General features: G+C 42.7%; 1 protein-coding gene across 2 annotated transcripts in view; it reads left to right on the forward strand.

Annotated features, from left to right (window-relative positions):
- The first annotated feature begins 1,483 nt into the window (after window positions 1–1,483).
- The window catches only part of INTS4 (integrator complex subunit 4), a 39,052-nt gene continuing 13,570 nt past the window's right edge, over window positions 1,484–26,965 (forward strand). Inside the window, exons 1-16 of one of the 2 annotated variants that reach the window (XM_030042869.2) lie at window positions 1,484–1,604; window positions 2,261–2,452; window positions 4,321–4,438; window positions 6,434–6,540; window positions 6,748–6,933; window positions 8,609–8,659; window positions 9,307–9,395; window positions 9,660–9,780; window positions 10,901–10,972; window positions 11,973–12,147; window positions 14,938–15,143; window positions 17,335–17,477; window positions 18,517–18,632; window positions 20,606–20,739; window positions 21,521–21,678; window positions 26,357–26,450. In XM_030042869.2, coding sequence (XP_029898729.1) covers window positions 1,551–1,604; window positions 2,261–2,452; window positions 4,321–4,438; window positions 6,434–6,540; window positions 6,748–6,933; window positions 8,609–8,659; window positions 9,307–9,395; window positions 9,660–9,780; window positions 10,901–10,972; window positions 11,973–12,147; window positions 14,938–15,143; window positions 17,335–17,477; window positions 18,517–18,632; window positions 20,606–20,739; window positions 21,521–21,678; window positions 26,357–26,450 — 2,016 coding nt within the window. In that variant the 5' untranslated portion in view covers window positions 1,484–1,550. Of the gene's footprint in view, window positions 1,605–2,257; window positions 2,453–4,320; window positions 4,439–6,433; window positions 6,541–6,747; window positions 6,934–8,608; window positions 8,660–9,306; window positions 9,396–9,659; window positions 9,781–10,900; window positions 10,973–11,972; window positions 12,148–14,937; window positions 15,144–17,334; window positions 17,478–18,516; window positions 18,633–20,605; window positions 20,740–21,520; window positions 21,679–26,356; window positions 26,451–26,965 lie in introns of both variants that reach the window. The other variant, XM_030042868.2, reaches the window with a different exon arrangement.

The following is a 26,965-nucleotide window of genomic DNA, read 5'->3' on the forward strand; positions in this document are numbered from 1 at the left end:
TTTACTGACATCTCCCCCCCCCCCCCCCCCCCAATCCTAAAGATCTGAAGTTTTATCTTTATGCTAATGGATTTGAATCATTCCTAATTAAGCTTGGTTTCAGATGTGCTCATCCTAGCACAGACTTCCCCCCAGGGAAAGTCAGGAGTCATGCCACCGGCCTCAGGGCAGTTCAGCTGTAGGTGTGAGGGGACTCTTTGAGACCTCTTGCATTTATAACTGTGGTAAGAACTGATACAATCAGTGTCTAAGAAGGCAAAAAGGTTTAGAAAATAGGGTCTATGATTGTATCTATGATCATAACCAAGTGGTCAGTGGTGCTTAGCCTAGAAGAAGAGAGACCCAGGAGGGCTACAAATAGACAAAAGACTGCTTTAAGGAGGAGATCAGCTACTCTTCATATGTACTGAAGGTGGAAGAAAGGGTAACTGGCTTAAGTCACAACAAAGGAGATTGAAATTAGATATTAGGAACAAAAATCTGATTATAGGGTTGTTAAAGCCTCAAACCAATCGACCTCCTAAGACTACAGGACTGCTGTCATGAGGGACTTTAATAGTTTTATCAAGGATGGTCTCATAGAACAGCCCAGGCTGGAAGGGACCTCGAAGGATCATCTGGCCCAGCCTCTGGTGGGAAAGGGAGCCTGGATGCGATTATCAAGCACCCCGTCCTGCCACCTCTCGAAAACCCCCAGCGATGTGGACTCCACCGCGTCGCTGGGGAAGTTGTTCCAGCGAATGACGGTTCTCACTGTAAAAAATTTCCCTCTTATATTGAGAGGAAACCTCTCCCGGTGCAACTTGTACCCGCTGCCCCTTGTCTTCTCCACATGTCTCCTTGTGCAGAGAGAGCCACCATCCTCTTTGTGGACCCCCTTTAAGTACAGGGAACGCTGTGCTGAGGACCCCCCAGGGAGAAGAGACCCAACTCCTTCCACCTTTCCTCACAGGGCACGTTCTCCAGACCTTCCATCATCTCCACGGCCCTCCTTCGGACCCGTCAGCCCCTTCCCAAATCGCCTTGTCCCTGAGGTGCAACCAAACTGTGGCCGCCCCTGGCTACCTCTAGCCACGCAGCATCACAGATATAACTGCTGCCTGTGCCTCCTGTCACCTAACTAGACACAGGTCTGTCAGGGGGCTCCTCGGTGCCCCTCTCCTCGAAGGAGACACGTTTGAAGGCCATGCTAAGCTTTCACTGTGTCTAACGCAAGCTCGCCTGGAAACGTCAAGCCACCCTATTTATATTTTGGCCTTTATATGGTCTAACATCAAGTACTAACGAAACCGGTGGGTATTTGGGGGGGGGAAAAAAAATGAGCGGGGCTGACAGGTCTGACTCCCCCGGCGGGGTTTGTCTCTAGGCCGGGCCAGGCCGCAGCCGCCATGTCAGGCCCGCGTTCCCATGGCAACGGGAGGCCGCCTGACCATAGAGCGCGGCCTCCAGGCGGGAAGAGAGGACGCTCTTTCTGCCGCCTCCCTGCGGGCGACTCTGTGGTTTCTCTTCCGGGTGGCGCGTACGGCGGCCGCGGAGGGCCCGGCGGCGGCATGGCGGCTCACCTGAAGAAGCGGGTGTACGAGGAGTTCACCAAGGTGGTCCAGGTAACGCACCGCCACCGGGCCGGGCTTGGCGGGGTCGGGGGGGGGGGACGACAGGGACAGCCCCGAGCTCTGCCGTGCGGCGGGTGGCTTCGGCGGAGCTGTGGGAAAAGCCGCCGGTCTAGCCGCGGGGCCTAGCCTGGGAGTGCTGCCCGCCGCCTCGGGGCCGGTGCGGTCCGTGAGGGGCTGGGGAGGAGCGGGGGGGGTTGGCCCCGGGCTTAGGGAGGCCGGAGCTGCCTGGAGGGAAGGAGACTGCCTCAGGGGGTGTGCGGGAGGGGGAGGGTGCTCCCCTCAGGGCGGGGAGGGGGCGACCTGGGGAGGGCCGCCACTGCCGGGCTGCTGCAGGCTGGGGCGTTTGTGTGTGAGAAACCGTGTTTGCCCTGGGGTGGTTGTCTGGGGTTTGGAAGGGGCAGGGTTTGCCCCAAGCTGGAGTGGGAAGAAGCAGTGTTTCCCGGGGATCGGGGCTACCTGGGCAGGATGGGAGCTGCCCCAGAGAGCTGGGAATGTGTCCCTTCTCAAGATAGCTCACGGAGAGGTGAGTGACTGCTGTGGGGCACAGGAGTTTCCTCTGGCTTGGTGCTGAGACAGTGTTCACTCTGGGAAGGAGTCAGTCAGGATTTGCTCTGTGTTTCTGAACTGTGTCTCTCTGCCCGCAGCAGCAGCACGAGGACCTGTCCGCTAAGAAGCTGCGGCTGACCAAGCCCAGCAAGTCGGCCGCGCTCCATGTCGACCTGTGCAAAGCCACCTCGCCTGCAGATGCCTTGCAGTACCTGCTCCAGTTTGCCAGGAAGCCTGTGGAAGTGGAGAGCGTGGAGGGGGTTGTCAGGATCCTGCTGGAGCATTATTACAAGGTGCTGAACCTGGAAGCCAAGCGTGCTTCCAGAATCCTCCTTCTGGTCTTGTTTTCTTGGGTTTGGATGTGGAATAGGGAGTCACAGGCTTCTGTGTTGCTGACTCAGTTGCCTGTGCTGTTGGAACCTCTCAGTGAGGAGAGTGAGTGACTGTAGTCCTTTACCTGCGTGGTTTCTGATCATGCTACTTGGTCCCTTTGCTGATGGTTTCAGGAGCCTGTGACAGGGATGTGACTATGTTATCCCTGCAGATGGCCTGTGTGATTAGTCTTAAATTAACTTAACAAGAGGCAAAGACATGACAAGTTTTCCAGGGAACCTGACTGTCCCAAGCTGGCTCGACTTTATCGGAATCCTTCCTGACTGGTGTTTCCTTACCTTGCTCTTAATTTCCTCTAACAGTGGAGCAACTTTTTAGCTCTTTCTTATGCTGCAGACAAAGCACTTTAAAATGACACTTCTGAACAAATTTTCAACAAAAAACTTGTCAATAAAAAATTCTTAACAGCAAAGTAACAAATAAATAGCAGAAGTAGTATATGCTTTGTAGTATCCAGATATTGATCCTTCACTTGACAATTAGAACTGCATTAGAAGGAGGGAGAAAATGCCCTCAGGAGTGGGTGGCTGCTCGTAAGTCAGTAAGGAAAATGTTGCAGACATTATTCATAAAGCTTTAAAACGTGCCTTTATAAGTGTCCTTTTTGAAATCATTGATTTAATCTGTATTTGTGGAGAGGGTTGTCCTGTCGTGAGTAATGGTGACTAAGCACCAAATGTATTATACTGTGGAAATCTGTGCGTCCTACCACTGATGTAAGTAGTCAGTAACTGTTGTTCAAGCACATAATTTCGGCCCTGAAAAGAAAAAACACTTCTTAGCTCAGTTGAGAAAGAGATTACTCCCACAGGTATCGCATTTGTCACTGTGGGGCGTGTGACACTGAAGTGTCTCCTATGCACTGTTGACAGACGTAAAAGTTATAACCATAATATTTCTGCACCTGCAGAAAGATGTAATATTTGTAAATGTAATATTACTGCACCTCTGTGTTCAGTGTTGCACAATAGCTTGGTAAGATCAAAGTATGAAATTCAGACTTCTTTTTGTCTTTCTATCCTGTATTGGATATCCTTGGCAATATGATAAAAGAGAGAGCTTCCAGTTATGAACAGAAGTCTTGTTTGTACAAGCCTGTAGAAGACTCAAAATAATAACTCTTTGAAATGCATGAACTTTAAAAATCAATTTAAAATGAATAGTAATTTGTGAAGCTTATTTCTGTAATTATCGCCTGCGACAGCTTTTGCTATTGCTTAAATGAGCAGATGTATGCAGCTAACATGCTTCTATATTTTTTTTTTTTTTTTAACCTTGCTGTGTTGAGTTTCTTTCTTTTGGAAAAGATTTGCAGGATTCCTCCCCACCATTAAGAGAAACAGTTGTTTTTTGTAGCCCACAGGCCCTGCTGCTTAGCAGAGGTCAAGAGACCATCAGTCTCAGTTCATCTTCAAAAATTCTCCCATTTGTTCATTAAAAACTTGCAAAGATATTAACATTATCAACAGTGAATTTTCCGGCATCTTGAAAACCTGATTATTTAAACTTTAAATTTTCAAACAATATGAAGGTAATTTTGAGGAATTACGAGTAAAAGAATCATTTTGAAATGTACTGGAAGCTTCCAGATAAACATTCTAGTATGGTTAATTTTCTGTGGGGTGTGCTGTGGATGTATGGAGGAGGAAGTAGCCTGACAGTAAAATTCAGATCCTTGTGCTGAATTATATATAGGTCCTGCCTGTGTGTGGTGTTTCATGCTCTTCAAGCTGGAAAATGAATGGGGGTGTCTGTTGTTTCCTTCCAGGAGAATGATGCCTCTGTAAGATTGAAGATTGCTTCCTTGCTGGGGTTGTTATCGAAGACTGCAGGATTTTCCCCAGACTGCATTATGGATGATGCCATTAACACGCTTCAAAATGAGAGTAAGTCTTGCTTTTCAGGTGGTGCTTGAGATCAAGGAGAATCATGTAGTCTTTAAGCATTTAGGACAGTGGCAAGGCCCTTACATGTGAAGTGTATAATTGGCAATTGTTGCTCAGAGTATTTATTTTCTGCTTTTGTGAATGGTGACAGACAATACCATGTTCTGAGGAGGAGAAAAATGTTCCTCAGACATTCCTGCTGTATACCTTTGTTTTAAGGGAGTAAAAAGTTTGCTTATGCATCTCCATGTGAGAGCCATTGCTTCCTAAGTGCTCTGTTTTGGAGGACAGTCTTGCTTAAAGTGGAACCTTCTTTGGAGTATTTTTCTTATCATGCTGTGGGCCAGCTCATCAGAGCTAATGCAAGAAGGCATTCATTTATTAGCATTGAATTTGTAATAGGAAAGTATAGGTTGTCCTGTTTGTGGCTTCATTAAAGTCCATTCTTATTTTCTATGTTATATTCGCAGTTTGTATGTGCTTTACCTGATGCGGTTTAATTTTATTTTAATGTCATTTATAGAGTCTTAGAATGGTTTGCGTTGGAAGGGACCTTTAAAGGTCATTGAGTCCAACCCCCCTGCCATGGGCAGGGACACCTTCCACTAGACCAGGTTGCTCAAAGCCCCGTCCAACCTGGTCTGGAACACTTTCAGGGATGGGGCAGCCCCAGCCTCTCTGGGCAACCTGTTCCAGTGCCTCACCACCCTCACTGTAAAGAACTTCTCCCGTACCTCTAGTCTAAATCTACCCTCTTTCAGTTTAAAACCATTGTCCTTTATCCTGTCACTACAGGGCTTCGCAAAACACCTCTCTCCATCTTTCTTATAAGCCCCTTTTACACATTGAAAGGCTGCAATAAGGTCTCCCCAGAGCCTTCTCTTCTCCAGGCTGAACAACCCCAACTCCCTTAGCTTTTCCTCACAGCAGAGGTGTTCCAGCCCTCTGATCGGTTTTGTGGCCCTCCTCTGGACTCGGTCCAACAGGTCCATGTCTGTCTTGTGCTGGGGACCCCACAGTACTAGACGCAGTACTGCAGGGGCAGAATCACCTCCCTTGACTTGCTGGCCATGCTTCTTTTCAAGCGGCCCAGGATACGATTGGCTTTCTGGGCTGCAAGTGCACATTGTCAGCTCATGTCCAATTTTTCATTCACCAGTATCCCTGTGTCCTTCTCCTCAGGGCTGCTCTCAATCCATTCATCACCCAGCCTGTATTTGTGCTTAGGATTGCCCTGATCCGTGTGCAGGACCTTGCACTTGGCCTCGTTGAACTTCATGAGGTTTGCACGGGCCTGTCGAGGTCCCTCTGGATGGCATCCCTTCCCTCCAGTGTGTCAACCGCACCACACAGCTTGGTGTTGTTGGCAAACTTGCTGAGGATGCACTTGATCCTGCTGTCTGTATCATTGATGAAGATATTAAATATTATTGGTGCCAGTATGGACCCCTGAGGGACACCACTCATTACTGGTTTCCATTTGGACACTGAGCCATGGACTGTAACTCTTTGGACACAGATGTCCAGCCAGTTCCTTACCCACTGAACAGTCCATCCATCAAAACTCCTATCTCTAACTTAGAGGTAAGAGTGTTGTGGTGGTCCTGGTGAACAGTAGGCTAAACGTGAATGAGCAGTGAAGGCTCACTGTGTACCAGGCTGTAGCAACAGGAGTGTAGCCAGCAGGTCAAGGGAAGAGATTATTCCCCTTTACTCAGCACTGGTTAGACCACATCTGGAATACCGCATCCAGTTTTGGGCTCCTCAGTACCAGATAAGTGCTGGTAAGGTTGAGTGAGTTCAGCAGAGGGCCACTGAGGTGGTTGGGGACTGGAGTACGTGATGTGCAAGGAGAAGCAGAGGGAGCTAGGCTTTTTCTGACCTTGAAAGGAGAAGGTTTCAGGAGGACCTTCCAACCTGGATGAGCCTGTGATACTGAGCTTCTCACCAGCTGCAGAAAAGGAGTATGTAGCCTTTCACTGTTTTGTTTTGCAGAGTCTCACCAAGTCCTTGCTCAGCTGCTGGACACCCTGTTGGTGATCGGCACAAAACTCACAGAGAATCCGTCTGTCAGGATGAGGCTGGTAGAGGTAGCCTGCAAGGTAAGGCGGCCTCCCTGGGTCAGGAAGCTTTTATCACTGCCACAGGAAGAAAATACGCAGTCATTGTTTAAATTATTTTGATTTTTCTTAACAAACTGTTACATATTAACATTTTTTAACTGCTAGGAATCTTAGTATGATTAGTTGTTTCGAAGGAGTGAAAGAACAATAAGAGTCCAGTTATGTCTGTTCTCTTCTGTTCCATAGCATCTGACAGATTCTTCCCATGGTGTAAGAAATAAGTGTCTTCAGTTAATTGGCTGTCTTGGACCAGTGGAAAAAGGTGTTGCAAAAGAAGTTGAAAGCCAGGCTGCCAAAGATGTCCAGAAGATAATAGGAGATCATTTTAATGACCAGGACCCTCGTGTTAGGACTGCAGCTATAAAAGCCATGGTAAGTGTTGCTGGTACAGTGAAATAAACTGGGGTTATACAAGGAAGCTGGTAGGGGCCTGCAAACTAATCCAAAGAGGTTTAGGTTAGAGATTATTTAATTAACTTAGTCCATTTGGCATATCAAAATTACCTGGAAAAATAAACTAGGTCTTGAAATATGAGAGTGATATGAGATCTTAAGGGTCATTTTAGTGATTCATAACAATTTCTTTTTCAGCTATAGCTGAAGAAGCTTTGAAATTTGTTGACTTTTTTGAGTTTATGTGGGCTCTTTCTTTTAGTGACAAATCTGTTTTTCTTGATTTAGCATTGGTTACCAGAATTACAATGAGCCACTAGTACTCCAACATGCAATAGAGAGCTGCTTATGATGGAAACCTGTGTGATAAGTCCAGAAATAATTTTGTTTATTTTTTTAAACAACATTTATGTTTTGCCTCATGGTCACATTCATTAGCATTCTCTAACTGTTTATGAGGTTTACTGGGTTTCATGTGGGCTGGAGTGTGGGGACCCTTCAGAAGTTTTTAGCTTTGCAGAAGAGCAAGCAAAGACCATGCACTTGAAAATTTTGCTTAATGTGAGTTGCCTGTGGGTATATGGGTGTACAGAAGTTTTCTCTATTACCCTCAAAGTTTATAACAATATCCCATCTAATGTGATGGTCAACGAGGGTATTTGAATTAAGGGTATTTGAATTAATGATATTAAACTCCAGAGAAAGAAGCAGGATGCAACTGAGGAGATCAAATTGCACTTGAATCTGTCTGGGATCTCCCTCTGCTGGAGGTTGCACTCATCCTTCATTTTCATTCCATTCTAATTTTTGTTGGTACAATTTTTTTTAAAGTCATTCAAGTGACTTTTATGATGGCATTCAGCCAAATCCATAGCAAGATTTATGACTTGAATTTATAATTACAGCACAAAGACAACTGTCCTTCTGTTGTTTGAAGCATGGAAATGTCCTGAATGAATTAAGGGTCACTAACCACTTTTAGGGTTCTTGATCATAGTTTTCCTTGCTACCATGTTTGTGGTTTTTTTCTTTAATTTTGTCGCTGTCTTGTTGTACTTGGAAGAAGTGGATATAGAAAAGCAACTGTTTCTTTTTGACAGTATTCAGCCAGATATTATCCCTTTGTTTATAAGTTAGATTCATGATACTTTCTTATTCCAGATAGAAACAGCATTTAGTAGGATGATTTTTGCTATTCCTCTGGTTCGGTGATTGAAAGATTTACAGGGCATGAAAATTCATTGGCAAAACGCTACTTTTGGGTCCATGTTTCAGGAATGGCAGTAAACTAATTATTTTGAAGATTCCTGTATCTGTTTTAATTGTTGTTGAATATGGCTAATACTAAACAACTGTTTGAAGGTTGGGAGAATGGACAGACAGTGTATTTATATAAATTGTATTTTTCTAATCAATCAAAGTATGAATGGCTGTGAAGTTTAAAAAAAAATTGTACTGAAGTCAAGATTATTATTTAAAATACTTACAGCCAAGATAATGAAATATTTTAATTATAGCAGCAATCAAGAAATGCAAGCAACTAAGTTTACTCAAAGCAGAAAAAACAGTGGTGAAAACTTGGTCTGTGTCACTTAAACCTATGGTTATACTTTCTTGTGATTTTTTTTTTTTTTTTTTTTTTTTTTCTCTGTAGCTGCAGCTTCATGAAAGAGGATTAAAATTACAGCAGGCTATTTACAGTCAGGTAAAACCTTGTATTAATTTGTATTTATTTTGTACTTGCTTGCATATCTTGTTTTTTAGATTCTGTGACAATGTGCTTTGAGAGGAGGAGGGCACTGAACAGAGGTGGAGTATTTTGCACTTAGGTTGCTTATATTCCTTATTGTCCTATGGCAGTGGAAATAAAAATCTATTTTGCATCCATTGTGCTTAATCGCAATAAAGCCTATGCTCTGATATATATTGTTTATCGAGGGAGGTAATCATGGGAAGAGCAAGGTATTACGTAATTATTGCTGTCGTCTGACAATCTTGGTCTTAAACCCTTGTTCGCTGGAGAGTACGCAGGAAGCCTATATATGTTACATCAGTAAGGTTGCGCAGCTGAAGCCTGTATCAAATTAGTTCTATTACAGATTCACATTTTGTGCTTCCTGCATAGTACAGGCAATTCTGGAGTTTTACAGCATGTGCCTGATTGACTTTATTAGGACTAGTCTACCTGATCAAACTTGGAAATACTAGGGAGTAGAAGGGAAGACTGAATTCATCCTGATTTTTAATCTGTCCTAACTGATTTATGGTAAGGATCCTAAATCCTCTGTGGGAAGTGAATGGCAGCTCAGGTGGAGATACTTCAGGTATATTGGACTGTGAATCTTCTTTCAGGCCTGCAAGCTGTTGGCAGATGATTACGAGCAAGTGCGCAGTGCTGCAGTTCAGCTAATTTGGGTCCTCAGTCAACTTTACCCTGAAAGGTATGCATTGTATGCAAAGTGACTCGAAGTATTGGCAGAGTAATCATCCTCATCCTGAGAGTTTTGTGCTAGTAAGTCTCGGGAGTAGCTGTTAGAAAACTGATGTGTACAAATTGCTGATACCTGATAATGCACTGATCCGGATGAAGTTTTGGTTCCTGGTATTTGTTGCACATCCATAGGAATTCAGCATAGTTGTTTCCTACTTGGTGCCATCCAGCATGGCATAAGATCAACAAACTGATTCATGTTTCTCTATGTTAGCATCGTCCCGATTCCTTCTTCTAATGAAGAAATTCGCTTGGTTGATGACGCATTTGGAAAAATTTGTCATATGGTTAGTGATGGTTCCTGGGTTGTTAGAGTACAAGCTGCTAAGTTATTGGTAAGTTGCATTCTTTTCTTCTCTAGCTGAGAATAGTTCATCTTCTGTTACTTTACTTTTCACATATATTTGTGTTGTGGTTTAACCCCAGCCAACACCTAAGCATCACACAGCTGCTCACTCACTCCCCCCACGGTGGGATGGGGGAGACAATCGGAAGAGTTAAAGTGAGAAAACTTGTGGGCTGAGATAAAGACAGTTTAATAGGTAAAGGAGAAGCCATGCACACAAGCAAAGCAAAACCAGGAATCCATTCCCCACTTCCCATGGGCAGGCAGGTGTTCGGCCATCTCCAGGACAGCAGGGCTCCAGCACGCCGAACGGGGACTTGGGAAGACAAATGCCATCACTCCCAATGTCCCCCCTTCCTTCTTCTTCCCCAGCTCTATCTGCTGAGCATGACGTCCTACGGTCTGGAATATCCCTCGGGTCAGTTGGGGTCGGCTGTCCCGGCTGTGTCCCCCCCAACTCCTTGTGCCCCCCCAGCCTGCTCGCTGGTGGGGTGGGGGGAGAAGCAGAAAAGCCCTTGGCTCTGGGTAAGCCCTGCTCAGAGGAACGAAAACATCCCTGTGTTATCAGCACTGTTTTCAGCCCAAATCCAAACCATAACCCCATACTAGCTACTGTGAAGAAAATTAACTCTATCCCAGCGAAAACCAGCACAACTTGAAAAGAAATGGGAGGATGTTTAAGAACTGTACAGGTAAATTTATACCAAAATTCTGAGAAGAAAGAAATGGGAGGGGTTGAGGAAACCCAAAAGTTTCTCAGCTGAACTATGCACTGACTCTTTCCTTCAGAGTAGAGGGTTGGGTATCCAAGGAAAAAAAACAAGTACTTGTCATAATTCCCTCCCTCTACTTCTCCAGCACAGGACATGTAAACCAACTGAACTCAAGAAAGACCTTCTTAACCTCAGTGGGAAAAAAAGATGTTATGACCATCTTAAGTAAACTTCTTTAAACTCTGACATACAGTAGTGTCAAGCATTGTATGAAGCTATTAGAATGAGTGGGTAAGATTGGACGCCGTCTTGGGATAAGTCAGGAAATTATATGGTGTAATTTTGAATTATCACGTTTATTCCTTTTGATTTTTTTTTTTCTTTTTTATTCTTTAGGGTTCTATGCAACAAGTTAGCTCCCATTTCTTAGAGCAGACCCTTGACAAGAAGCTCATGTCAGATCTGAGGGTATGTAAATATTTGGGTTTGTTTTCACTGTGTGTAGTGTACTAAAATTGCACAACAGGTATGTTAATGTTGAGTGTGTTTGTTTACCATGTCCTTGCCTCAGGGCTGCTGAGAGTTAATTGATGATGACAGGTTTTCTTTTAGATTAAAGTCAATGAAGCAATTGCTAGTTTTAGATTTCATTAGCTGAGCATGTAATAAACAGCTCTAGGCTATTCAGGTTTTGCAGATGAGAGGTAAACGTTTGTGTTCTTCTGACAGTCTTTTGGCTAAAAGCTTTATTTATTGTGCATGGAAAGATTGCATCCTAGTTTTAGGAGCAAGCTTATGGAAACAGCCTGCAAGATCTGACCAGTAGACCTAGACATTTCAAGAGACATGAGTAGCTAAAGGCTGGGACTCCTGAGCCCTACGAGCAAAACATTTCAGTAAAATTCCTTCCTTTAGCAACCCCCTTGAGGTATTACGTTCAGTTTTTCTTTCTACAAAAGAAGATGAAGCTAGAGCTGCTAGTTTTTGTGGGCTGCTTTGTAAAGGCTGTTAAAGAAAATGCTGCTCAGTTTTATTTACAGTGTGGGGAGAAAGAAGGTGGACTAGCAAGCATGCTGAATGAATATCACATTTTACACATTGCTGAACTCTGTATAGTATTGATAGTCATTAAAGTATTTAATTGCAGTTTAACAAGTTGAACTGCAAAGTGATAGCATCTGTTTTTGCAGATCAGTTATTGGATACTTAACTAGACAGGCCTTTGCTCTGACCCAGTTTGGCAGTTCTTATAATGGATGTCTAAGAATATGTTAATTAAAATGTATGTTATTATCCTTTCCCAACATCAAAAGTACAAAGAGTTACTGGCAATTAGAAATATTCATAGAAGAGAAGGTACTATTTGCCTTTCTTAGCATTTGCATGTGACTGTCAATGTCTGTTTACTGTTTTGTTTGGTCATCTTCAAAGTTTACCACGGTTGTAACTGAAAAACTTGTTTGGACAGAGGAAGCGCACTGCGCATGAACGAGCCAAAGAACTCTACAGCTCTGGGGAGTTTTCAAGTGGCAGAAAGTGGGGAGATGATGCTCCCAAAGAAGAAATTGATACAGGTGCTGTAAACCTGATTGAATCAGGAGCTTGTGGGGCTTTTGTTCATGGCCTGGAAGATGAGATGTATGGTAAGTGTTGACTTACTATGGAATGACTAAAGGAGGAGATGTGTGCTGGCTAATAAGTTTTGGTTTTGAGGGGGTTTGTTTTGGTCAAAATAGATCACTTGGCTATTGTGTTTGGGTTTTTTTAACAAATCGTGGACGTCAGGGTGGTGGGCTTTTATTCCATTGTGATCTCTGATACGGCAGTTGTTTCAAAGATGCTACAGTGTTGCAGAGAATTTTGGATAGAAATGTTCCATTGAGTAGCCAAAATCAAATAGCTTCCTATAAACAGTAAAGTTTTAGTAAAATATCTGGTAAGAAGTGGTTGCTTATGTTATGCAGAAACCCACTGGGATTATTTTTTTGTTTTTTATTGACTTTAACAGTTTCATGTGGCTCTAAATTGGCAACATTACTTGCTGCTGTTTGAAATTGGTGTCTTCTCTGCAGGAAGGAAAATCGAAATTTATAGAACTTGTTGTTTAAAACAGGGCACTATGTGTCCATGGAGTCCACTAATCATTCATTTTGTAAACATAGCAGCTTCCATCCTAACAAAAGTTAGAACTAGTGGAGACAAACCCACATATTTTTCAAAATATTTCAGAATCCACCAGCTCCAACAAACAGAAGTTTTCTTCTTCTAATTTTCAACCCGATTTTATCCATAGCCAATTTATACCCATTTGTTCTTAGCCAGTGGTAGGTTTTAGATTAAATAGTTGTTGCTTTTCTCAGGGGCTGGCTTCCCTAATGAATTAATAGACAGCTTTCATTTTGCAAGGGGCTAAACAGGCTAGGCTTCTTTTATTCTCTGCTGCTGTAAAAGCTTTCCTCTTGGCCAGCTAGAATGCATTATTCTTGAAAACTGTGACTAGATCTGTATGTTTTCAGGTACTTAAATTTCAGGTGAGGTCTTGCTTACATCTTTAGCAATGTTATTGATAATTCTTTTTCTTTAATGGAAGTACCTATGTTCTAAGGTCACATCTACCTGTTCCACAATGCTATTGTTTTGGTCTCTTGAGGTCTTGCTATGATGGATTTGGAGGCTGTAGTCTCTTTCCAGCAGATTATATCTGATCTGTTCTTCTAAGCAGGGTGAATTATGAGTGTCAAACTGGAACGCAGGCATTCCTGAGCTCCTAGATTTGGCTGTAGTATTGACCATGCTGACAGCCTCAGGAAAGTCTGTGTGCTACCCTTCCCAGCCCAACTTTCCCGTGGGTAAAGTGAAGATTTTATTTCTGAAGGCTATTGAGAACGGCTGGTATTTGCATAGAACCGGGAAAATGCCGAGCTTTGAATATTATTCCTGAATTTGTTTTTAATGTTACTGGGAGGATGAAGCTAAATTAGAAAGTACAAAACCACTATAACAGAAATATCTCTGTAGGTTGTGTTGTAAAAATTGGTTTATTGTTCCATGACTCCTGCAAATAAAAGCATGTTTTCCTAATAGCTAAACTCTCCCTGAAGCTTGAAAATGCAACTTTTTTTTTTTTTTTTCTCTGACTAACAGTAAAAAATTTTTTACTGGCTCACTCCATTGACCTGTGAAACACGTTCTCCAGTTTCTTGTGCTGTAGGTCTTGTGGCAGTATGGTGCTATTGGGGAGTGTTGATAAAATGGACAGATGTAAAATATACACAGATCTTTAAATAAAGTAGAACTCTCCCTCCACTGCAGCATTTTTAAATACTGCTGAGATTTCTTCCTTACTTGCAGTGCTGCTTCATTTCTTGAATTCCAAGTTGTAACTTAAATCTGAATTACTGTGTCAGCTTATGAAAGCAATATTAGCAAAATGTTATTTTTCTCTAATACCTTGGTCTTAATGACTGCAGAGGCTTGTAGTTGTGACAAAAGCTTCGTTACTGAATAAGCAGGGGTCTCGCTGTGTTTGCATTTTTCTACTTAATCAGAATCATCAGGAATCGAATATGTTCTTTAAGAACAATAGGCCTAAAAGCTACACAAGAGTTTAAGTAAATGTTTTCAAGATGAGCTAATTTGAATGAAAAATAAAAGTATGTTTAAAACAATAATGTTTGCAAGACATCAGATTAATCCTTATTTTTATGATCCCAGCACAGAAATGTTATGGAAGCTTGCGAGGATGGCTGCAGGGAAAAGAGTCTCATCTCCACTTAAGCTTGTTACGTTTGGGTATTCTTCAAATTCCTGTGATGTGTTACAGCATAAATACACTCTGGACATTTCTTGATGCTTTTTTGCTTAAATTCTGAGTCATTTTAATAGTTTGGTGGCACCTTTTTCCTTTCTTTTGAGGAACCCGAAGTCACAAAGCAGAGGAATTTCGTTCTGTTTACTGCTGAAACGCTGATACTCAAGGGCTCTTCAGCAATTCATAAAGTGCTACACGGCAAGTTAAAAATGCAGTGAATGCTCCAAGCAATTACGATGTCAGGAAGAATAAAACAAGCAGAGTTTAATTATCTAAATTAGTTTGCTTAAGATACCAGGGTTAATGCTACACTTGCAAAATGCACTATGAAATACGTAATATTTATTGCTGGGTAGGAGACCTATTTTTCACCTGCAAGTCCCTCTTGCAGATGCTTACGACAACACCATGCGCTGTAGGAGAGGTGAGGCTTTTGATTTGAAGACTTGCCTGTGAAAAGGTCCCCAATGGCTTGGGTCCTTGCTTCATCTCCATCGTCTTCAGTGTTTCTTTAGCATCTGCTGTCCTTAGTCCAGTCCTTGAATAATAGGAGGCCTGGCTGTTGGGTGGTATGCCCTTTTAAACAACACTTAGAATTAATTCCCTCCCTCTCTTTTAATAGAGGTTCGGATTGCTGCCGTTGAAGCCCTCTGTATGTTGGCTCAGTCCTCACCTTCTTTTGCGGAGAAGTGCCTGGATTTTTTGGTTGACATGTTTAATGATGAAATTGAGGAGGTGAGACTGCAGTCAATACACACAATGAGAAAAATTTCCAACAATATCACACTGCGGGAAGACCAGCTGGATACTGTGTTAGCTGTCTTGGAGGTAAGAAATTCCTAAGGGGGAAAAACTTGCATTCCTGCTTTCTTTGAGGTGTTATAATTATATAATGCTAATCAGTCCCCTCCTCTGAGATGAAACTGTCCACCTTTTTTTTGGTTTTTTTCTCTTCTTTGAACACCCCCAAAGGCTGCTAAGGTTTAGTAGCTTGTAATCTCCAGGACAACAGAATAGTTTTGAAATAGATGAATTTCAGATAAAAACTCTTCCATTGATCATTGTGCTATTGCCTAATGTGTGTTTCCTTCTGTCTTGTTTTGTGGCCCAGTGCTCTGCCCCACTTCATGTTGAATACAACTTCATTTTCTTTCTGTTTCCTTTGCTCAGCTGCTTTCGCTACACCTTTGCTCACCAAGCAGAGACAGGGCACAGGCCTGAGATCTCTCTTCTGACTGTTCAGAGGGTTTGTTGGCATGCTGTGCAGTATCGATTTGGCCTTTCCCAACCAGTCACTGCTTAGCCAGGATCCAGGATAGCACGAGTCAGCCGCTGTTCCTGGTTGATGGCTTTGATCTGGGAAGGGGAAGAGATTTTGCCTGTATGAACAGTGCTGTCCCAAACTGCTTCCCCTCAGACCTGATTTATTTTCTGAGTTATAGCCCTTGAGGCATGGGTTTTTTGATTCTGCTACACATGGTAGGCAAGTTTCTGCTTCTTTTGGGTAGTCTCCCAGCCTCAGGCGGTGCTGCAAATCTGCTATTTCTGTCTTTTCACCTCCTGTTTGCTTGACCCAGGGCAACAGTGGCTTCTTTCAGTTGTGCCCCAGGAAGAAGCAAACTAACTAACCTGTTTTATCAAGCTGTAACAAATGCTGTGGAATATGATCTGAATTTGCAAATGCAGCGATGAGTTTTAGGTGCCTCACATTTTCATGTAGTTGATTTACATTTGTTCAAGCTGGGGACCTGTGCATCAAGGTATAAAAATGTCCTAGTTAGACTGGGGTTCTGTCTTAACGCTTCTGTGCTGACTTACCATGTATGATAAATCATACATGTTTTATGGTTTATATTATTATAGTTACTATCAGGTATTAGGGTAGCTAAAGTGTGCAAATTCTTAACATTTTAATGCATTTGATTCTGAAAGGTGCTTGCTTGTGTTCTGTAAAATCCATCTTCTAGTACCAAAGTAAAGGATATGGAAAAATAGCATTATCTTTGATGCCTAAATTTGTTCCGAGAGTGTAAATATGGAACAGTTGGGTGCAGGGGTAACTTCTGTTTTCACCCCACCGCTTTGACTTTATCTGAATAACTCTACCAGCTACTCCTTGCTTTTTTGACCAGGCTTTGGATTCTGCTTTCCCTGTTATCCTTGACCTCAGTTTCTGTTGAGTTGTGCTCCTCTCTGTCCCTTCATAGTCTTCTGCCTCGCTTGTCTCTGTACTGCCCTTCCAGTGGTCTGTGCAACTCACCTGGAGTATTTTATGTCCGTGGTCATTTCCTTCCAGTCCTTAGAGTATGTCTTCACTTTTGGTCATAGTCTGCCTTCCACCACCGAAATCAGAAATGGCTGAGCAGCCCTGCTGTGCTTTCCTTCTTTGATCATTTGTGTGTGTTGGCTGTCATTTAAGAGCTTTTACAAGAGGACTGCTCCTTCTTCTTTTGTGTAAGACAGTGATGAATGAGCTGTTGATACTTAGCAAATTATAATTTAAAAAAAATTTTAAAAATCCACCATTGAAATGCATCCAGTTCTTGTATCATGTCAGATTTTCACATTCTATCCAGCAGTGCCACACAAATGCTGATAGCAAGGAAGTATAATATGTTGATATGGAATGGCAAGGTGGTTTTTGGCAGAAGGAATGTAATTAATTAAGCTGGAGTTCAGCCACAGCACTTCTAAAAATACTGCTTGGAGGTTGCATAAGCTCCTCTGTACAACGTCACCCTGGCCTGAAAAATAAAATGGGTGCAGTGTGACTTTAGAAGCGGTACATTAGGGAACCCATATGATCATAACAGAACTCCTGACTGAACTTGTAAGTGTGTTTTATTTTTTTTATTGTCCATCTATAAACCCATAGTTAGGTCAAGTTCCTTTATCCTGTGGATGGTCACTGTTAATCTAGTCTGTCCAGCCATTGACATGTCCTCAACACTTACACAAACATGCAGGCACATCTTCTCTTTCAGTACTCAAAGGTGTCTGGGTTGGGTTTTTTTTTCAGGATTCTTCAAGGGACATTCGGGAAGCGCTTCATGAGCTGTTGTGTTGCACCAATGTCTCAACTAAAGAAGGCATCCATCTTGCACTGGTGGAGCTGCTGAAAAACCTAACTAAGTATCCCACAGACAGAGAATCCATATGGAAGTGAGTGTGTTCAGTGTCCTTGTGTGTCTACTTATTTTCCTATTCTTTTTAGTAATTGAGGTGTTAGGCAAATATTGAGCTAGCTAAGGAAGTAAGGGGTATTGCAGGTATACAATCCTGTTATTCTGTATATATTTGGAATAGTGGCTATACTAAGCATTGTACCTGTTCATGGCTGATGTAGAAACTCTGTGTTATTCTCGCTTGTCAATACTCATACTGGGAATTCAGAACTGATGACCACTCCTGGAAATAGCCCGCTATTATAAGCACTCAAAGCATTCCCAGAAAAGATTAATTCAACCTTCAGTTGAAAACCTCTTCTCTTCTATGCAACTAATGTTTTGTGCTTACTTGACACTGCATTAAATAGTAATATTTACCTGCAGTTGATTATATCAGTTGTGACAAGTGGATTGGCTATGTGGCATTGTGCTGTTGGAGGGACTTTTTCTGTCTCAGCAAAAATAGTGAACATTTGTGTGGGGTTTTTTGATTGTTTAATGGAAGCAACAAAGGAAGTGATGCTCCAGCACACATGGTTTGAGATGGAATTCTTGGCTATTATTGGAAACACTTATTTTAGTCTGCTTTGTCTTCCAGTGTACTCTTGCATTGTTTTTGGAGTTTGGTGGAGTTTGGGGGTTTTGGGTTTTGTTATTTGGTTGGGTTTTTACCTCCTCACTCCTTTATTTCTGAAGAAAAGAATATCCTCATTTGTTAGCATTTAGTATGAAAGCTTTTCTCGGGTTGTATAGCTCCAGGTGTTAAATATTTCTTGGACAGTTTAAATAAATAATTTTTATTACTGCTTGCTGTTTCAAGCTGTCTTCTCAGTTTTCTTGGATCCTACCAAATATTAACGCAAAAGCTCAGCTGTGAAGAGACAGCGTTGCCATGAGTTTGCACATAAGCTTGGACAGTAGGATTTTGATGTTGACCAGCGTCACAAAGTGCCGCTGCAACATAAAGTAATAATGCTTTAAAACGTTGTATTTTGCATGTTTACTAAGAAATATTTCAATCTGTGTATTTTCAGATGCTTGAAGTTCTTGGGAAGCAGGCATCCCACTTTGGTGCTTCCGTTAGTCCCAGAGCTGCTAAGCACGCATCCGTTCTTTGACACTCCAGAACCAGACATGGATGACCCAGCTTGTATCTTTTTCATGAAGCCAGTTTTTTGTTTTGACTGTAATAGATTTTATTTGTATTTTCCTGATGCTCACATTTGTTAAACCATTTCAAACTGTAGCAGACAATCCTGTAGCTATTTCTGAATCCCTTTGCCACTTAATTACTCAGCAAGTGATTGAATAACTGTTATCTGGAACCATCTTCATAAATACCTGTGTGGTATAATTGGCCTTTTTTTATGCTGTGATGAATAATCTGTTCATCAAGCAATTTGTCAAGGTTTAAGCTTTGCAGATGAGTCTTTGATGTGAAAACATTTGTCTAGTTTGCACTAATTTTGAAGATGCTTTAGCTTTTAAATAAGAAGAGTGGTTTTCCTTGTTTGTTTTCTTTTTAGGTAAAATTTCTCCTACCCTTACTGTTGTGCAGTGTGTAGAACAATACCGTCTCTTAGTGCAGCAGTGGCTGAATCCCCATAATGCTATACATTTATCATCTTTTTGAAATAATTCAAAATCAGAAATCCTTATATTAATGTTAGCACTTCTAGTGCTTTAGAATACAAACTATTATAGTTATACCATTATCCTTAACAATAGGAGATGCCTTGGAAATGCGAAATACCATTTTTCCATTGTTCATTCTCCTTACTTCCCTTCTGTGTGATTGCAGAATGTAATGTTATTTCTGATGCATGCTGAGAGATGTTAGGCTGGAACAACTCTCTTCCTCTGTGAAGCTACTCCTTATTTCTCTCACCAGTCACAAGCCATCCACTAGAACTTCTATACAGATGAAATAAATACCTTGTGAGAATTGGAAAGGGCTAGAATCAGGTGGAGAGAAAGATTAATCCCTAATCAGAGAGCTGAGTAATAATTTGAGTAAATTTGTCCTGTGAGTTGAGAATTGAAGAAGCATTGCAGGGGGGAGAAAGCTGTTATTTAGCTCAATGCACCTTCCTGCCCTGAACCAAAGAATATTATTTGAGAGAATATTCTGGAGGTAACTTGCCACAAAATTCTATGGAGATAAATTCTGTGAAATATAGGCCTGGGAGCCAGAAACTACAAGGTAGACTTGAATGATAGGTTTCCAGTGTAAACTGTTATTTAAAAATATGCTTTTATTTGATTCAAAGCTCTTAGCAAATTTGAATCAGATTAGTTGAACAGCTTCAGCTGAAAATTTGGAAAGAATTTTGGGCAAAGAGGAGAAATTGATTTGTTAAGTGGAAGCTTGGCAGCCCATGGATGCAGAAGATTTTTCAGGAGGTGAGAGACATGAGTTCAGTCCCTTCTGTGGATGAACCTGCTTCTTCCCTGTGCAGGCGAGAGCCCAGACGATCATAAGCTTTGCATTGGGATCCATTTATGCTCTCCTGTTAGAGATCCTATGCTTGGGGTCAGCCTTGCTGCAGGTGAGTGCCCCAGCCTTTGGGCTAACTGATGAAAGCCTTTGGCTGCCCTCTGTATTTCTCAGGCTCTCAGACTGTGAAAATGTTTTTTCTGTCCCAGAATCATCTTCCCAATGATTCTTTGGTTTGTTTTAAGTCTGTGTAAGAGGGATGTTTTTCAGGGCATCATAGGAAATGCAGCAGTTTTCAAAGACTCAGAGGTAAATGTTTCATTTTAGGTGACGTTTGGGTACCAAACTGGTAAGCACAGTGTAAGCTTTGAGGAAGAGTGAAACTCCACCTAATGAGCACGTTCTGCGGGTTCCTATCCTTTGTGTTGCTTCTGAGCCATCCCACATTGGCAGTAACATCCTTCCTCCAACGTGGCCCATCCTGTAATGTTTGTACTTTGTACTTCGTTTTCATCTGCTCAGACAGCTGCCTCTTTGGGTTTTGCCAAGCATTCTCCAACTGTAAAGAACTTACTAAACAATCTCCAGCAAAGAAAGGGTTGTTGAGTTGTTGTTGTTTTAACTTGCCATCCCCAAGGAGCACTTCTTGCTGTTGTTTATTTTTCTTTAACAATCCATTTCAATAGACATTGCTGTTCTGGTTCTGATTTTTAATGCTGCTAAAAGTTGCCCAACAATGCCTGCCCTGTTCTCTGATCATACATTCAGACATTATGCCTATCTTCGGGATAGTCTTTCTCATCTGGTCCCTCCATTAAGAGTAAGTTGAACCACTTTGGTTTGCCCTTCACCACTCTGTTATGAATATTGCTGGTCTCTTCCATGTCTGTTAGTGTGTAATGCTTCAGTTCTAAAAGTTTTTTCTCCCAAGCGCCAAGCGAATGAATATTGAAATGTATATTAAGTAAGGAGAGCCAAATATTAAATTGTTACAATATGGATTTTGTAATATTTTGGGGAGAATAATAACATTATTGCTCTCAAGTGAGAATAGCACATGGTTTGCTGGTTAGGAAAGAATACTGGGAGGGCAGGATTCCTGGGAGCTTTTTGTAGCTCTGACTGTGTGGGGAAGGGGAGCTTAGCCTTTGTAGATCTTCCAACATTTGACTTGTGTCCTACCTAAACAGTTTACTTGCGGGTAAGATGTGTTCCATGCTGCTTTGAAGCATGTTTTTCCTGCATGGAAGTACAGGTGGGACTGAAGTTGGTTGTAAGTCTTACTACAGCTCATAAAATGAATTGCGGTTTGTGTGGTCTTGGACTTCCCTCGACTTCACAGTGTCATAGTTAACAGATGAGGAAGGTGTTACCCTCAAATGGATGTTGAAGTTTAACCTGAAGATCTCTAGCTGCAAGTGGGTTATAAAATGGAGAGGATTAACTAACAAAGATAAAAGACGTAGACTTGAAATTCTTGATATAAACTTTGAATTTGAGAAATAAATCGGAGCTCTCGGTAGTTGTTAATGCGGCAGCATTTTACAATGTTCTTAACTTGTGTTAGACTTTTCTGTACGCATGTGTTTCTTCTTGCTTAGTTGCCAGGTAGAAAGCTGGTGTCGTCCCCTGTCTCTCCCAGTATTACACCACATGAAGATCCTTCCCAGCAGTTCTTGCATCAGAGCCTGGAGAGGGTTTACAACCTTCAGCACCTCGACCCACAGGGCATACAGGAGCTACTGGAATTTACCATCCGGTAAGGCTGCAAGCTGACCTGATCATGGTAAGATCAGTTAGGATTCCCAATTTCTCTGAAGCAAGTGCTTTGCTTCTGAGTATTGGTGTTGTACTTTGCCATTGGGCACTTAGCCTGAGACTTGTTCTAGAGAGCATTGTGATAAAAAGGTATTTGCAGCCTGTTTGAAACAAAACTGATGGTCTCAGCTCTGGCTCTACCCCACTGAATAATCAGTGTGTGTTTTGGGGGAACATCTTTTCAGAGCATGGTAGGAGTCAGCTAAGGGTGCTCTTCTTGGACTGTTTGCTTGTGGTAAAATACACTTTCAGTTTTTATGGATAACAGCCTTGTGTGTCATTCTTAGTTCTCTGTCCCTGTACGAGTCCTTTATTTTGATCATATTATTTTTAATGTGCATGTGCAGGGTTCTTTTGTTTCATTTTTGTGGGAAGAGAGAGGTTGTCCCCTTTGCTTTTCTAATTTCCAGGTCCTGTGGCCTTTCATTCAGCAGGAGAGGACCTGCTTCTGGTGATTTATCGGGTTCTTACTGCCAGTCCCACTTATAAAGGACTTTGGCATTCTTCATCAGTTTGAAAACCAGAGAGATTTTTCTGGCATAGACAATATTATTAGAATAATAGAATCGTTTAGGTTGGAAAAGACCTTTAAGATCATTGAGTACAACCATTAACCTAGCACTGCCAAGTCCACCACTAAACCGTGTAGACGTGGCACTTAGGGACATATCTTTTCAATACCTCCAGGATGGTGACTCCACCACTTCCCTGGGCAGCCTGTTCCAATGCTTGACAACCCTTTCAGGGAAGAAATTTCTCCTAATATCCAATCTAAACCTCACCTGGTGCAACTTAAGGCCATTTCTTCTTGTCCTATCCCTTGTTACTTGGGAGAAGAGACTGACATCCGCCTCACTACACCCTCCTTTCAGGCAGTTGCAGAGAGCAATAAGGTCTCCCCTCAGCCTCCTTTTCTCCAGACTAAACAACCCCAGTTCCCTCAGCTGCTCCTCACAAGACTTGTGCTCTAGACCCTTCACCAGCTTCGTTGTCCTTCTCTGGACACGCTCCAGACCCTCAACGTCTTTCTTGTAGCGAGGGGCCCAAAACTGAACACAGGACTTGAGGTGCAGCCTCACCAGTGCTGAGTACAGGGGAACAACCACCTCCCTGCTCCTGCTGGCCACACTATTTCTGATACAAGCCAGGATGCCGTTGGCCTTCTTGGCCACCTGGGCACACCACTGGCTCATATTCAGCCGGCTGTCGACCAACACCCCCAGGTCCTTTTCTGCTGGGCAGCTTTCCAGCCGCTCTTCCCCAAGCCTGTAGCGCTGCATGGGGTTGTTGTGACCCAAGTGCAGGACCTGGCACTTGGCCTTGTTGAACCTCGTACAATTGGCCTTGGCCCATCGATCCAGCCTGTCCAGATCCCTCTGTAGAGCCTGCCTGCCCTCCAGCAGATCGACACTCCCGCCCAACTTGGTGTCATCTGCAAATTTACTGAGGGTGCACTCGATCCCCTTGTCCAGATCATCGATGAAGATATTAAACAGAACTGGCCCCAATACAGAGCCCTGGGGAACACGACTCGTGACCGGACACCAACTGGATTTAACCCCATTCACCACCACTCTTTGGGCCCGGCCATCCAGCCAGTTTTTTACCCAGCAAAGCGTATGCCCATCCAAGCCAAGAGCAGCCAGTTTCTGCAGGAGAATGCTGTGGGAAATGGTGTCAAAGGCTTTACTAAAGTCTAGGTAGACAACATCCACAGCCTTTCCCTCATCCACTAAGTGTGTCACCTTGTCATAGAAGGAGATCAGGTTGGTCAAGCAGGACCTGCCTTTCATAAACCCATGCTGGCTGGACCTAATCGCCTGGTTGTCCTGTACGTGCCGTGCGATGGCACTCAGGATGATCTGCTCCATAACCTTCCCCGTCACTGAGGTCAAACTGGCAGGCTTGCAGTTGCCCAGATCTTCCTTTGAGCCCTTCCTGTAGATGGGTGTCACGTTTGCTAACCTACAGAGAACTGGGACCTCCCCGGTCAGCCAGGACTGCTGATAAATGATGGGAAGTGCCTTGGTGAGCACTTCCACCAGCTCCCTCAGTGCCCTTGGGTGGATCCCATCCAGCCCCACAGACTTGTGTGTGTCTGAGTGGTGTAGCAGGTCCCTAACCATTTCCCCTCGGATTATGGGGGCTTCATTCTGCTCCCCGTTGTTGTCTTCCAGCTCAGGGGGCTGGGTACCTGGAGAACAACTGGTCTTACTATTAAAGACTGAGGCAAAGAAGGCATTAAGTACCTCATCCCTTCCCTCATCCTTTGTCACTATGTTTTCTCCCCACATCCAATTAAGGATGGAGATTCTTCTTAGCCCTCCGTTTGTTGCATGTTGCTGTGTGCTGTTGTATAGATAAGGGTGTACAGGATGGCTTCTGAATGTGGGTTTTATGCTGTGTCTTCCATTTCATCTCTAGACTAATTTACACAAACTTGAAAAGTGTTTCAGTGTGATTCCTCTGCTTGGAAGGAGGAAAAGAGCCTTATTTTGAGAGTTGGAAAAACAATCTAAAATGCTTTGCTTGGAATATGGAATTCCAAAAAGCTTTATTCTTTTCCTTCCCCTAAAATAGCTGCCTTTTCTGTATGTGTAGCTGTGAATGGCTTTCACACCCACCTGCAGTGGCGAATTAACAGTGTGCTCCTCACTGAAAACCCAACTGTGAAAACTATATGCTTTGTCTTCAGCTGTTTTGAATCTACTATGTGCAGCCTAAAACATAGTCTCAAAGCATTTAATACACTAAATGCTTGAAACAGGTAATCTCTTGGCAGAGCATCCAGAATCTCATAGGCACAATGAAGGTCTGGAAACCTCGCAGGCTGTGAATGTTTTTGATTTTGAGTGTAGGAATCTTGTCAGAGATGGCTGCATGCATAGTTTATATGCAGTAAAGGGCAGTAATGCTTTGGAGTTGATGGAAATTATTGGCTTGGCTTTTTTCCTGCTGGGATCACCACCCAGGAACCGTACTAAACCAGCTGCTGTTTTCCACCCTTAAGAGAAGAGAGGATTTAAGACAAAAACAAAAAAACCGTTAAAGGTTATTTTGCAGAGGGCAAGAGTTTCCTGCGCCAACAGTTTGGTTGCTGAGAGGAAGGGGATAGGAGAGGCTCATGGCAGTGGATTCTGTGGTGGGACATAACTCCATCCTCCTTTTTCCTTGTTGTCATCGGGGGAAGTAGCGCAGACTTCGTGGACCTGGTGTCTACTTGGGACTTGCATTCCTAACCACGCTTAAGACTAACGCTCTTCCCCCAGGCTCTGCAGCTGAAACTGTAAGACAGGCTTTTTAGCAAATCGGTCTTTGTGGTTTAGTTTCTCCATCTATACAACAGGAATTTTTTTTGTCTTGCAGGGATGTTGAAATCTGTTTAAGATTTGTAAGGAAATAGAATTAGTGGAATTGGGAACTGTAGAAGACTGGGAAATGGAATATGTGCCTGGCTGTTAGCTGAGAGATGACATCCTGTTCCCTGTTAGTGTGTTGTGATGCATTAAGTATGACATGGGAATTAAGCACCCAGGAGTCTCCTCTTCTCTGTGCTCTCTGGGAGAAGATGAAATGGAGTCACTTTGTAAAGCTTAGGCTGTCTCTACTGTTGTTGCATTTAAGGAAGGCATAGCCCCTCTGCTTAGGAGAGATTTTCTTTGGCTGCAAATTATACAGATAATCTCATGGATTTTTTTGAATGTGTCAGCGCTCAGCAACCTTCTGGTTTGGCAGAGGCAAACTTTCAGAATTGTATCATAAATGCGAAGATAAATCTAAAGTAAACAAAAGGGAAGGGACATCTGAAGAAAAAATATTCTTTTTAATCATACAGTAGGAAACATGGAAGTAGAGTGACAATTTTATACACTTTGGATCAAAGCAAAATGCAGAGAAGAACAGACGTGTTGAATCCACATCATCCAACCTATTTTGAGATCTGTAGCAAAAAATGAGTTTTTGTTTTCTAATACACACTTTTAATTTTAAAACATGTCTGAGAGTAGAGAACTGTAAAGCCTTTTTGGGTTCCATTAACTGTCGTTTTTTTCTATCAAGTTAAAAGCTCCTTCTATTGCTGTATGATTTACAAGAAATACTTATACCAGACAACATGCAACAGCTAGTTGGGCAAACATCAGTACATAAGATTTCAGCTTGGTTTAAAAAGGCAGCTATATTTCAAATATGCTTGGTTGCGTGAGGCTGACATGTTCCAGACAACCTTTCCTAGCCAACAGGAATAGTTAGATTTCCCAACGGTGTAACACAAATGAGTCGTTAGCTGCTGTAGAAGTCTGGAGTGTTTTAAGTTAAATCTGGAACTGCTACGCTGTATGGTTCCCATAGGGCTGCAGAGTAATGTGGGTTGACAGACTTATTGCTTCCACTGCTGTGCTCGTGTCAGCCTCCAGAAGGAAAGGAGATGCCAAGTCCCAAGGTGCAAACTGTTTTGTAGTGCATGTTTTGCTACCGTTTCTGGTCCTTACTCTAAGGATAAGAAAGAGCAAGATGCAGGAATAGTTGGCTTCATCGTTACTGTTGCTGTGTTCTGAGTGCATTTAGATTAACTTGCTTGCTGTCTCAATGTTGTTTTTTCTTTTATTCACGTGCTTCAGTGATCTTCAGAGGCTTGGAGAACTGCAGTCGGAACTGGCAGGGATGGCAGATTTCACTGCAACTTACCTTCAGTGTCAGCTGCTCCTCATCAAGGTTTGACTTCATCTGTGTTTTTTGGGCCATTCTTCAAAAATGCCCCCAGTCCATCACAGTGGTGCACTTTCATGTTTTTATGTTCATGCTGAAAACTGATGTATGATGAAAGCGCAGGTTCCATGGATTTCTGATATTCCTGCTTCCCTTCTGTGGCAAATAATTTATGCAGTAACTTTGCCAATGAGTACCCCAGTGTAGACCTCTGCTGTACCTAGGGCTTATGTCGGTTCGTGTGTATTTTGCCAGTGCAGAGTTTATTTTCTGACAAAAATCACAACGGAGGCAACTACTCTGTAGCCTTTTATATTACGAGAGTCACTTTTCTCTGCTACTGGCCACTGGAATACTTTTTGGCTGCTTTAAGTGGAGTTTTTATAGACAGTGTTTTGTAGACAGCTTTTTTGGCACCAATGCCAAAGAAATTCTTCAGACTCGATTGAGCAAAAAATCAGTTGTGCTTTCTTTTACAGCGCTGAAATGATCGATCTATCTGGTATTAGCAGGTGAAGTGG

This window comes from Aquila chrysaetos, chromosome 19 (assembly GCF_900496995.4).
Source record: "Aquila chrysaetos chrysaetos chromosome 19, bAquChr1.4, whole genome shotgun sequence".
NCBI classification, from domain to species: Eukaryota; Metazoa; Chordata; class Aves; order Accipitriformes; family Accipitridae; genus Aquila; species Aquila chrysaetos.